The sequence below is a fragment of the Onychostruthus taczanowskii genome, unplaced genomic scaffold (assembly GCF_017590055.1).
Source record: "Onychostruthus taczanowskii isolate IOZ18803 unplaced genomic scaffold, ASM1759005v1 scaffold92, whole genome shotgun sequence".
Taxonomy (NCBI): domain Eukaryota; kingdom Metazoa; phylum Chordata; class Aves; order Passeriformes; family Passeridae; genus Onychostruthus; species Onychostruthus taczanowskii.
This window is the reverse complement of record NW_024507213.1, coordinates 1,210,232-1,223,368: the sequence shown is the minus strand read 5'-3', so window position 1 is coordinate 1,223,368 and position 13,137 is coordinate 1,210,232. Positions and strand designations below refer to the sequence as shown.

The window sequence follows — 13,137 nt, the reverse complement described above, 5'->3', positions numbered from 1 at the left end:
CTGCCCACTGCCTGAATCCCCACCCAAAACACACGGGAAATGTGGAGTTTGAGAAGGCAGCCAGCAAAATACTCAACTCTGCATCAGAAGAGCTGTTGTAGAACTTGGAACAGCCACAGGTGACAGCAAACTCTGCTGGGATGTGCTGTTCCCTGGTGTGCCAGCACCTGAAGCATCCAGGGCTTGCTGGCTGGCACTGATAGGCAGCCCTAGCTGAAAATACAAGTTTTTATCCCAGTGCTCAGGATCACCACCCTTTTAGGAACCCTTCTTCCTCAAGAACCAATGCTTCTCCTTGTTGAAAGGAGACTTCTCCAAGAGCCAACAGTGCTAAACCAAATGTCAACTCTTCTGAAGTACAGACATGTTTCCAAGAAGGGAGCGCAAATGCACTGTGTTTTCTGCATGTCAATTATCTTGCTTTCAGTATATCATGAAATATACCTAAATATTTTTGATGCTGTTTCTTCCTGTCTGAATTATGACTGCCAGAGGGCAGGGTCAGATGGGAAATTGGGAAGTTTTTCCCTGTGAGGGTGGGGAGGGGCTGGATGGAATTCCCAGAGAAGCGGATCCCCGGCAGTGCCCAAGGCCAGGCTGGACAAGGCTTGGAGCAGCCTGGGACAGCGGGAGGATAAAGCTCAAAATGAAATTGTGTGACAGAGGTTTCCTTGGCAGGCTTGCATTTCACTGTGCACCGAATCCAGTCATTCCAGTGCTGCATAATACAAGTACTGAAGAATAATTTGGCGTCATAAAAATAATCCCTGCCAGGTCCTTTAATTGCACCAGATCCCAAAAGGACCATTGGGCCCTGGGTGCTAAACAAATGCAGGCACTGTGGATTAAAGGAGAAACGGCAGCTGGAATGGGATTGCCCCTGGCAGGCTGCTGATGGCTGGCAGGAGGTTCCTGCTCACCTGATAAGCAGTGGCCCTTCAGCTGTGGACTGGAGGAGGATGAGGCAGAGCAGGGCACAGCTCCAGCACCACTGATGTTGCAGTTTCACAACCGGGGAGTTAAATTCTCCACCAACAGGTGTCAAAATAGGCTTGGGAAGTAATTATTCATGGAAGGAGATAACATTTATGAAGGCACTGCTTCATTAATGGATTTAATTTTGACTTATTAGCTTAAGAACTTGAACTTTACTTCGTTTATTCTCCTTTGCGTGACCATATTAACGCCCTCACTCCAAAAAACGAAATAATTCCACCTCTGTTCAAAGTGCACATTGCTGACCTGTTGAAATTAGCCTGGTTTTTCAGTTGAGGAGAAGAGAAAAAAAAACAACACTGGATTCATGGGCGTACATCAAGCTTGTAATCAGCACCTTGGTCTGAAAATTATTCTAAAATAAGGCTCTTACAATTTAACTTAAATGTAATAAAGGCAGTTAATTTGATGATTTATGCAGAAATTAAATAGCACTTGAAAACATTTTACAACTCACCAAGGAACCAACATTTTACATTTTACAACTCACCAAGGAAATAAAAGTTCTTTCATGTGTAACATTTAGTAGTATGTGGATAATATAACAACAAACATTTTTAAATTTCATATTAATCAATGTTGTTGCACCTAACTGTGCAGTGTAATCATTAACTCATCTAATTTTTTTGATCAATCACCAAACTTTCAAAAATCTTAGCAAAGCATAAATCTGACTCTGTCAGTTGTAGAATTGCAGTGAATAATGACTCATTTTGGGGAAGCCACTTTCAGCTGCATCACTTTAAATGCTGAAGAAGGAACAGTAAAAGTGTGTGTATAGAATATGCAGAGATATAAGCATTTTTGATAATTTTCATAGATAAATGTCAAGGTAACATGTTATAAATCCCTCTTAGTTCAATACTCACAACAGGATTTTTAAAGGGACATGGAACATCTTGATACTTGTACTGTAAATGTATTTTGCCCATGACACCTGGTGTAACACAGAGGGAAACCAGTTTGGCCACCACAACTATTTCAGAGGCATAAAACAATCAGGTTGTGGGGGGAAAAATCAGTATCAAGTTTCAGGGAGAAGAAAAGAAAAGGTATCTACAGCTTTAAAGGAAAGGGAAATGAGATTATTCCTCTAGGATGAACCATTTTCAATTACAGCCTGACAAAAAGAGAAATAATTTAAACCCGAGGTAAATTAAGATGGCTAAGTACTAAAACTCCTTAAAAACTCACTTTTAAAGAGAAGCCTTCACAGATGGAACTTTAACTGCACAGCACAGCCGGGTGCTGTTACAACAGGCTTTTTTTATTATTATTATTATTATTAACTTTGATCAAAGCTTATTAACCAGCAGCACCAAGCCATCGGTGGATTGGACTACACAGGAGAGCTAATTAAATTTAAAGTGCCACAAAGTCCTGAGGGCATAACACATACTCCCCAAGGCAGGAGCTTCAGTGGAGGGGGTGGGAACATTTGCATGGTGAGGCAGTGGGAGATGGCAAGGTACTTGCTCTTATTTACTGTGAGCTCTGCAGAGATTTTAGTACAACCAATTCTGAACCTGTCCTCATCATCAAACATGCAGGAAAGTGTGGGCACTGAATGTCTGGGAAAATATGGAATATTTCCACACACCTTGGCAAGAAACACAGATCATAAAATTTTATTTGATCCAAGAGGGCAGATCATGATATCCCTCCTTACCCTAAGGAGAGGTAACTTCTACCAATTATAACGTGAAATATGACTAAAGAATTCAGGGAGAAGAGAAAATAAAACAGGATGCAAGCTGACTGCAAATTGGTGCACAGCAGCCTTGTTCTGTCCAGAGGCAGGCACATATAATAGCATTTATAATTGAAAAAAACAACAATACATCATAAAGTAATTTCTTCCATTGCCTATGTCCCATCTGCTATGTTGTCCTAGAATAGATTGCAATAATTAAATCTTTCCCTGCAGTTTTGTCATATACCTGGGAGGAGGAATCATATTCTCTTTTCTGGTCACTTTCCGGGCACTGTGAAGAATAAACTGTTACCCTCCATCTGCCTTTCAAGATCCTGGGAAGGCAGCAGAGAAGAGGAACATTTATCCCATCCTTGCTCATGGTTTAAAAGTGTCCTGACATGTGGACCACTAAAACATTTTCCAATTAATAAAAGGAGTTGATTTGCAGGACAAAGACATTATTTCCAGCCATGATATCAAATTATGATTTATCAGTCTGATATTGTCATTTCAGGATCCCTAGGAGGAAGGGCTCAGTAAACAAAAAAATTGTACAAAAAGTACAATTCAGTGCAGAGGGGAAGAAAGAGGAATCTGTAACAGCTTGTCCTTACCCAGAATAAGTGTTTCTGCATCCTAAAATAACAGAAACATCTTGCATTAGTGTGGTGGCATCGTGCTGAGTCACCCACTCACTCCTGTGGGCTAAGAGAAACACAGGTTGGCAATTTCTGGGGTTTGTGGTTTGGTTTTTTCCCCTTAAAGAAAAATTGTGCCCAGTTGGCACCAGCACACGAAGGGAACCACAGCCTTACCCCACTCCAGTTCTGAGATTTTTCCAGCTCTGCTCCAGATGGGGGAACTTTGTTGAAGCACAAGCAGAGAAAACAACGACTACACCTGGATTTGGCAACTCTCAGGATCTCACCAACCCTGGAGCAAAACCTCAGCAAGCCAAAGCAAAACCAATCCTGTCCTGCTCCCAAGAAACATTCCTGACACTCCGTCCAGGAGGAGCAGCAGCAGGATTTCCTTCATCCCCTCCTTCCTCTCTCAAGCAGGAGCTCACAGGCACTTCAAGGACCTGACACATCATCTGTAGCTGCTGCTTCAGAATTTATTAAATTGCAGTGAGAGCCGGAGCTCTGTGCCTTTCTCAACATCACACAGCCCTGAATAAGGTTTCAAATAAATTCCCCCCATGCTCATGGCATGGCAAAGCTCCTGTGTAGAATCACACACAGTATTATTTATAAATGTATTATTATTTATCAACATTGTACTAATTCTAAGGGGTGTAATTCTCGTCAGTTGTTTTTCTGAGTGCTTTGAAATACTAATTCAATTTTAATTTCTCCCTTTACAACATAAAGCATTAACTACATCAGTGTGTAGGCAAGACAAAAACTACCATGTTTCAGTTGGTCTTTGCTTTAAGCTATGAAGCAGAAATTGTTGTGAGAAAGCAAACCATAAATCAAACCTACAAATAGTCCTGGAAATAACAAAAAAGAAGAAATTTTAGGTAAACTTTTAGACTCCAGATTCTGCCCCTTTACAAAGATTGCAATTAACCATTCTTACTCTTTTTTTTAATATTTTTCTTCATTGGGTGTTGTTATACTATTTGCATCAGATCAACACCAGACTGATAACTAAATAAGTCATTCAATTTTCTTTTAATAAACATCAGCAGGTTTTTCTTCCATATCTACTGAAATACCCTGGCATTTGAATGCTCCAAAAATTCAGGGAGAAGAACAATTATTGGTGATGAAGAAAAACCTTCAGACAGAGTTTCAAACTCTGCAGTTCAACAAATCCTGATTTATTTTTTTTTTTCTGATTTTGCAAATGATGATGATTTTGAAAATTATTTTGTCTGGATTTGATACCTCCTGAGTAACATCCCTATGAGCTGCCAGAACAGAATTATCTTGTGATGGAACCACCCCAAGTTTTCCCCTCCCAACAAAAACCCAATCACCTGCTGAGCACTGCTGCTTTTTCAATTAATAGTGAATTATTGAGACGTGAACATATACAAATGCACTTCTACTGTGCATCTATGTGTGCATACACACACCTGCCTTCACTTTCCTTCAAAGAAGTTTTTTAATTATGATCTTATCTCTAGATTGTAGATTTCACCAATATCTACTAAAACTAGCTCAATGATCTTCTAATTCTCATTTGCTCCTGCAATGACATTTCAAGTCCAAAAGGGAAAGAAATGCAATGATGGATTAGAATAAAGGAAAACTAAGATAAACAGGAAAAAAACCCTCAAATATCATCTGTCTTATCTTTTATGCCTTACAGTCCTTGATGCTTCATGTGGCTTTGAGCTTCATTATCCACTCATTCCACTCACCCCTGAATCACTATTTTCTCCAGAAACATATGGTCTGCCTCTTTTTGAGAGTGAAAATTCTAGGACAGACTTCAGATATTCAGCACCCAGCTGTGCTTTCCCTTTGTTCACTGAGAGAGGAAGCTGTGCACACAGGAAGAGCACCAACTGACCTCAGGGATATTCACTGTGAGGGCTCAAGTGCCATTGCCTTGAAAAACTTGAGTGTGTTACCCAGAGCATTAACTTTATGGTCTTCTTATCTGCAAATTTTGCATCTGAACTCTTCCTGTCAGTATCAAAACCCTGAGGAGTGCACCCCTCAAAGACAAAAGAAAGTACATTTTTTGTTTGCACCTAAAATAAAAACATAGCTGGTATATTTTCCAGTCCAGTCCCTCACGATTGCCTAAGCAGAGCAGTGGGTGTTGTTTTCATTATTAAATACAAACCTCTGTCTCAAAACTCTCACTGAGCTAGTCAGGCCCCACTGAATTTAGAAGAAAGCTTCACACCTTCCACTTTTCCTTGCCTTTTCACAAAAGAAATTTCTCAAATTTCTCATCATGTTACCTGAACTACCTGACAGCAAAGACTTCTGGAGAACACAGTGCAGTATTAATTTCTTTCTCTGATCACAATTTCCTCCACTTATCTGAAGCTCTGCCTACTTTATATAAAGCCAGAAATTCCTCAGCAACAGTCCCACATGAGTGACAAAGCTGTTTGCCATGGGCACCAGGGTCCTGATCACTCCCAGTTCCCAGTGTGCACAGAAAATTGCTGTTTTACAGGAAGACACTCTTGTCTGGATTACCTTTACCTGTGGTGGAAATAAAAAGCTCCAGTGAGAGAACCCATAGCAACCTTTGCAGACCTGAAGGGAAGCTTATATATCTGTTTTTATACACATATGTATATATATATGTATACCTTCATATAAGCCATATTACAGTTTTGAAATGCAGTTTTGAAACTTTGATAGCATTTGCCCTGGGTATTCCCACTAGTTTATCACAAACATGCCAAAATGCTGATTCACAGTTAAATATTTTGTATTGTATAATGGGCCATCACTTCATCCCACACACTTTTTACAAGGCTCTAGTCCTGGAAAAATTCATCAGATTAAGTTTCATGAGCATCTTCACAAGGCCAAAAAATCTTTGACAAATTAAAGTGGATTCTGCTATAAATACACTTTCATTCCATTTATGCACACAGCTCTTTTTATAGCTGTTAAACCTCTTCTCTTTCCCCTTTTTAAACACTATTGAAACTGTCAGGAGCTACCTTTTACACTTTATCAATCACGGCACACACATCATGATTCCTAGAATTTAAAATGGAATTGTTGATGGTTCAGATACTGTTAGACTGTCATTAGTTCTGCAAAGTGTGTAATTTGTCACTTTGCAAGAAATGACAGTGCCTTCACTCCTGCAACATGCTTTTAAAGCTCCCCTCTCTAATTTGAAAATGCCAGTATTGTACTCTGCTCCAGGAGAGGTATTTTTAAGGCTTGCTGGCTGGCTTGTCACAGAGCAATCTGTCAGGTAGTCTTTTGCCTTCCTTAAGGTTTATTCACACAAAGCCTGTCTGTGATATAACACGAAGACAATGCTTTCTGTCTTACCTGATGGCAACGAGGCCCGTGCTGGATTTTCACTTTCCTCATCAGTGCTGGCATCATAGTCGTTTTCTCTCTTTACAAACATCTGAGTGGCAGCGATACTATCCCTAAAAACATCAAAAGAAAGGGAAAGGAATTAAGGTATTTTTGTTTCTCAAAGGAATTAAATCATTCAGGGAGAATATGTATTAAATCACCAGCTATGGAAAAGGCAGGGACATGATCTGATTGGAAAATCAATTGCAGCCCAGCAGAAAGCAGGACAGATCCATCAAACACTCACTTCTTGGCTACAGCACCCACAGCAATATGCTGCTGCCTGCAGGGATGCCAGAAAGAATCCTCCTCTTCCATGACTTCCAGGACTGGTTTGGATAACCCAGCACTCAGCCAGGAAGAACTGTCACTCACTGTCAGGGCCAAGGAAATGGAAACTGAACTAAGCTAAACTCAAATGTGCACCACACCAAGAAACCCAGGGAAATTAAATACCTTGCACACTTGGCATCCGCTGCAGATTCTTTAGCTTCACTCAACAACTTCTGCAAGTTTCTTATCTTTGCCTTCTTTTCATTCAGCACCAAAACAAACCTGCTGTAAAGGTCTGCCTCCAGCTCCTCTTTAGCTTCCACGCATTTTTCCAGCCTGCAGCACAAAATTAACTGTTACACCAATCATTCTGTTCCCTAGAAGACATTTCTGTCCTGAGGCCAGCCAGGAATCCCCACTCCAAACCACGCACGACTGGTCCAGCACCTTGTGTCTGAAACAGGCCAGAATAAGCCTTTTTTTGTTGTTTTTCCACAGAGAAGTGCAATGAACTCTGCTTCCAAAAGGGAAAAGTTCCAGATGTGAACCCTTCTCTTCATGCTTTTTTTTGGGGGGGTTTTTTGTTTTGTTTTGTTTTTTGGTGTTTTTTTGTTTTTTTGTTTTTGTTTTTTTTTTTTGTTTTTTTTTTTTGGTTTTTTTGTTTGTTTGTTTTTGTTTTGGTTTGGTTTTTTGTTTTAGTTTTTGTTTTGGTTTTGTTTGTTTTTTGAGGTTTTTTTGGTAGGTCCTTGCACACCTCCACCCAAGACAACTAAAATTTAAACAATTCTAATGCTCTTTATTTTCAATGCTGAATCGCAACAGTGGGCATATCTTAGGAGGATACACATCATAAGATTATAAAGAGATATGATTCACCTTGTCAGGTTTCAAACATGGAGCACACATTGGTGTGAAATATATTTGAAGAGGACAAGAAAATTCCAAAATATAAAAATGCTTAGAAGCTCTTAATTTCTTCAAAGGAAAATATACTTCAGGGTTTTGAAAAAATTTAGTATTCATCCATGTGGGTAGATGAATGCCAGTAAAAAGAAGCACAATGGGAATATTAAATTAAGAATATGGGTGTATGAAGTCTCATAAGCAAAACTGGAATACAAGCAAACCTGAGCACAACAAATCAAGTGATTTGTGGCAAATGTAATTCTGTATTTAATTCTTATATTTCATAACCTTTCAGTCCTTGGGTTGAACCACAAACATTTTATTAGCTGTATACACAAGAAGCAAATAAACATCTTGATAATCTTACTGATCATGGCAAGTATAGTGAATAGTCATAAGTCAAAAACATATTTTTCACCAGCCTGTGCAAGGCTGTAAAAAAGTTTAGAGGGCTTATTATGCTATTAAACCCAGACATGTAACAGACTTTAAAAATATTAATTTATAAGGCAAGAGATTTCAACAGATTTCCTACATAAATACTAATTATTTTGTTCACAGATCAAAACCATATATGATGTAGGAAGCAAGACAATAGCAAAAAAAAAATCTAACAATTTTTATGTTGTGGTGAAATGTGTGAAATCTCATGAAGCATTAAGCCTACTGTTCAATGCTTTAGGGATATGCTTGATAGTTGATAAATAATTCATCTAATTTAAATGCAAATAGCAGAACATCATTACCATACAGATCTGTTCAATAATTCCTAAATGAAAGATCATAGGTACTAATCAACTACCAGGAGACTTTCCACCTACAAAAGGGAAGTTAACTGTTTAGTGGGGAATAAATAGGCAATTCACAAAGAACCATAAACCCTAATGCAGGGCCCAGAAGAGCCTGGACATGCTTGATACTAATTATTTCTATATACCTAAAGATGGGGGGGGGGAAAGGATTTTGTCTAAAATATGCTAATCTTTCTGTATCAAATCCTATAGAATAATCCCCTCTCCCACACATAAACCAGGCAAAGTGGTTGCTCTCTGCCTTTACTTTGACAAGGCACTGGTCTGTGTTGGAGCAGTTGAAGCTGGTTCAAATATTGAGAAATGTGGCTGACTGGGCCAAAAAAGTGCCATTTAAGATAACTTCAGTGAAGCCCCTGAGTGCTGCAAAGACATCCCCTGGTGAAAACACACATAAATGGACACTTCCAGTGAAGTGAAGCTGATGCTGCCTGGACTGTGAGCAGCACAGAGGAGAAACAAACTGCAAGACTAGCCAATTTCTTTAGTCTCTGGAGAAAAAAATTAGCATCTTGAATATCAGAATTAGAATATTAACTTTTCCCTCTGGGCAGAACCAATTAGTAGTATGCCATCAGTTAATCTTATATGATTGTTTTCATTTACATGAACACCTTTTTTTTTATTTTTTCCCCATTATTCAGAGGTATCCACATCCAAATACATTCTCCAGACACAGAATGGCATTAATTTGGCAAAACACTGAGTATCACAGAAGCATCACATTAATGCTGTACTTGCAACTAATGAGCCTTTAAAATACACTAATAAATGGCATATCTGATAGTTTAGCAGAGACTGGTAAAAGGCAGAGGTCCTGGGGACAGAGATGCATTAATTGGGCAGGTGGGGGTGGCTCTGTGGACCCTTCTGGACTCACTGAGGATTCAGCACCTGAGCCCAGAGCTGGCTGGGTTTCACTCCAATACCTCAGTGGCTGCAAACACAAACTTTAATTGCCATTCCTCACGTGGTGCTGCCTGAGTGTGCCCTGTGCCCCTCAAACACCACCTCCCCAGGCCAAATGGAGGAGCTGCTCATCTCACAGACAGCTCCCAGCACGGTGATCCCAAATGGGGCTTAATTATTGGAGTGGTGCCTCCCAGTTTGTGCATCCTCAGGTCTCTCTGCAATGATTTCCATGTGCCAAAAGGCACCCAAGGTGACAGATATCAAAAATCCTGCACAGCCCACTGAAACCAGCCACTGTCAGGACTATGACAAACAATAAACTGAGACATTACTTATAAAAAACAAGATTTCAAGTGCTGACCCAACACAGAGCAATCACTCATGCTCTACAGAGGTGAACATCAGCTATGAAACTTAATGGTTTTTTCTTTAATTATTAGTGGCAACCTTTACAATCCAACACTATGAAGGAAATAATTCAGCATCTCTGGTATTCATCCCTGTTCCCAGTGCTCTAAAATGATTCCTGGATCTCACGGCACTGCTCCCTTGCACTTCAGATTCACCCTTCCCCCAGCACTGGCAATGGTATGGAATGTTTATGAGCTAATCCTGAAGACTCAGTTTCAAGCCCAAAGTACCTAGCTTGCATTTTTATAATCTGCTTGTGGTTTAAATACACTGTCGCTGCAGATGACCACAACATAAATTGGCAGCTATTTTGAATTTGGCTTGTCTACACAAATTTTGGACGCCCGAAAACAAAAGACATACCCCACGCCCAAACCAGAAATTGCATTTTTATTGTTCAAGGAATTATTTTGCTACAGGTTTTTATTACTTAAAATTTGCCACCTCCATTATCATGGAATCCCAGATTGGTTTGGGTTGGAGGGGCCTTAAAGCCCACCTAGTGCCACCCCTGCCACAGGCAGGGACAACTTCCATTGTCCCAGGCTGCTCCAACCCCAGTGTCCAACCTGGCCTGGAACTAACTGGCCTTGAATTTTCCGTAAGAAATAAAGAAAATAGTTATTCTGCTCTGATATTTTAACTCATCCATCCCTGAGGTGTTCACACACAGACACCCACACTCAACCCCAGGCAGCCACTTGCTCACAAAAATCTCCGTGATGGTCAACAGAATTCAAACAGGAAGATGGAAACGGGATTACTGAATGATTCCACCCAGTGCCCCACAGCTATGGGGCACAAAAGCAGCTCTCAGAAGCCTGCCTGCTATGTTTTAATTCTAAGGAAGTCCTGAGGAGAGAGGCTGTGAGCAGAGGGAGCTGCAGGGGCTGTGGGACCGGCATGCCCTGGCTGCAGTTCTGCACACCACGTGCTCCGTATTTGATGTTCCACCACTCAGCACCGTGAGTGGTGCAGGATGTAAATCCTGAATTCCTGCCTCCTGAACAAAGACAGGCACAGCTTTGTTCAGCTGGGGGCACCTCGAAGCGTTTGGAGCTGAAACAGCAAAGGGAGGCAGCAGGGTAGACCTGGGCTGTGGCAACAAGAATTTAAAAAGAAAACACCACACCACACCAAACAAAAAAAAACACCAAAAAACCATCAACCAAAAAAACCAAAACCAAAAAATAAAACCAAAATATAAAACCAAAACAAAACAAAAAAAACCCCAAACAAAACAAAACAAAAAAAATCCCAAATACCCCCCAAAAAATCAAACCAAAAAGCCCAATACTTCTTGAATGGAAATGATTTCTAAATTATTTTTATTCAGCATTTAACAGACATGGCCAAAGACTGGTGACTACAGAACACTCGGTGTATATTCTGAAAAACCATTTTTCATCTACCCAAAACTATAAACATGCTAAAGAAATCCACCAGCTTTCACTGAGAACAAAGTCACGTAACTCTGATTTTTTTTTTTCTTTTTCCTCCTTTTCTTTGGGGTTTCTCTGTAGAAGTGCCACCCCACCATGGAAATTGATACAAGCACTAATGCCTCTTACACATCAGCGTGTAATGCAGTACAGAACACGGGTTATACAATACACTATTGTTCAATTACACTGTTAAGCAGTAAAACACTACTTAGGGAGGCCCTCTGCTTGTCAGGGAGACTGTCAGGAGAAACTGTTACTCATTTTAATGAGAGGGAAACAAAACTAACTCCTCCCAAAAGCTGGCTCTCTTTTTCAAGGTAAATTAACACAAATTAGCTGCATTCTTTCATCAATCTTCCTAGACTGTGTGTTTTTTCAGGTAAAGCTACAGAAAAGCAAGATAAATCTCTGACTGCTCTGTGCTAAGAGTTGTGTGCTTACTGAAACAAGCACAGATTATTTCACTACAGAATGACAGACAACTCAGATTGTAAATGCAACAGCAATTACAAAAATCTCTTGAAAAATAATGATACTTTTTCCTATAATACTACATTCATTTTTCAATTCCAGCTTCTTCAACAAAGAAAACAGATGAAAGAAACAGCAATTTATTCCCCACTCAAAAATGTAAATAATTTACACTGCCAGTCCTAAGAATCATAGGAAATAATATTAATGAAAAGGCTTCCTAAAGAAAGTGAAACTAATTCCACAGATTTTGACCTGTTTGGGATTTTTTTTAATCTTACAAGCTAAAACCCCCTGCAAATTTTTAGTATCAGCTGCATCTTTATCAAACAGAGGAGATCTACAACCACATGGGCTGTGGTTAACTGAGCTCAAAATATGTCTCAAATGAATAAAAATTTCTGTCCACTGCTGCTGAGCTTCTCAGGTGTCACCTGTGAACTCACCTCCTCTCCACATCGCTGCAATTGCTGAAAAGCCTTTCATTTTCCCTCTGCAGATGCTCAGTTTTGGCCTGCAGCTTTCCCAGGCTGTCCAGGCAGTAACCAATGAGTTCTTTGATCACCTCTGCTGGGTTTGGGACTTCCTGCAGCTTCAGAGATCCAAGTCTGAACTGAGACACAAGGAAAGAATGAACTATTTCAACTGCACAAGAAACTTCACTGAGGCTTTGCCCCCGTAAACTTGAATACATCTTTAATAAGCATAGGAAATACCTTACAGTCCTCAAGTTTAAAGGGAGATAATTTTGTCATGTGGAGAATGGAGGAATATGTGGAATAATATACATGGTAATTATTTCTAGAGGGCCACAATGGTGAGAAGGATCTCTCCAGACATCCCTTCCTGCCCCAAATATTCTGGGATTCTGTGATTCATGCAGCTAATATGAAACACCTAAGCCAGCAAGTTGTCACCTCCAGGGTTTAGACAGCAACTCCCTAATCTTAAAAGCACTCCTCCAATTAAACAGGCAGCCTCATCAAGCCAGTGAGGCTAAAGGATCTGTAATGAACCACTGTGTTTCTTCAGCAATGGGGATGTTGTACAGGACATACAGGAGGTCTGAACACATTTGTTTTGCCTGGTCTGGGATAAACAACAGAAAACTGTTGTTTATGTCATGTTAAAGGAGGAATAGCTCAGCCATACTACAAACCAGCTGAGCTATAAACATACCAGCCCGGGTGAAG

At 40.1% G+C, this 13,137-nt stretch overlaps 1 protein-coding gene across 1 annotated transcript in view; it reads right to left on the bottom strand.

The window, feature by feature from the left end:
- Nucleotides 1-13,137, bottom strand: part of XRCC4 (X-ray repair cross complementing 4) — a 147,786-nt gene that overhangs the window by 80,029 nt on the left and 54,620 nt on the right. The window contains exons 5-7 of the mRNA XM_041426662.1: nt 12,391-12,557; nt 7,171-7,323; nt 6,682-6,785 (exon numbers count right to left, since the gene is read on the bottom strand). Coding sequence (XP_041282596.1) covers nt 6,682-6,785; nt 7,171-7,323; nt 12,391-12,557 — 424 coding nt within the window. The remainder of the gene's footprint in view (nt 1-6,681; nt 6,786-7,170; nt 7,324-12,390; nt 12,558-13,137) is intronic.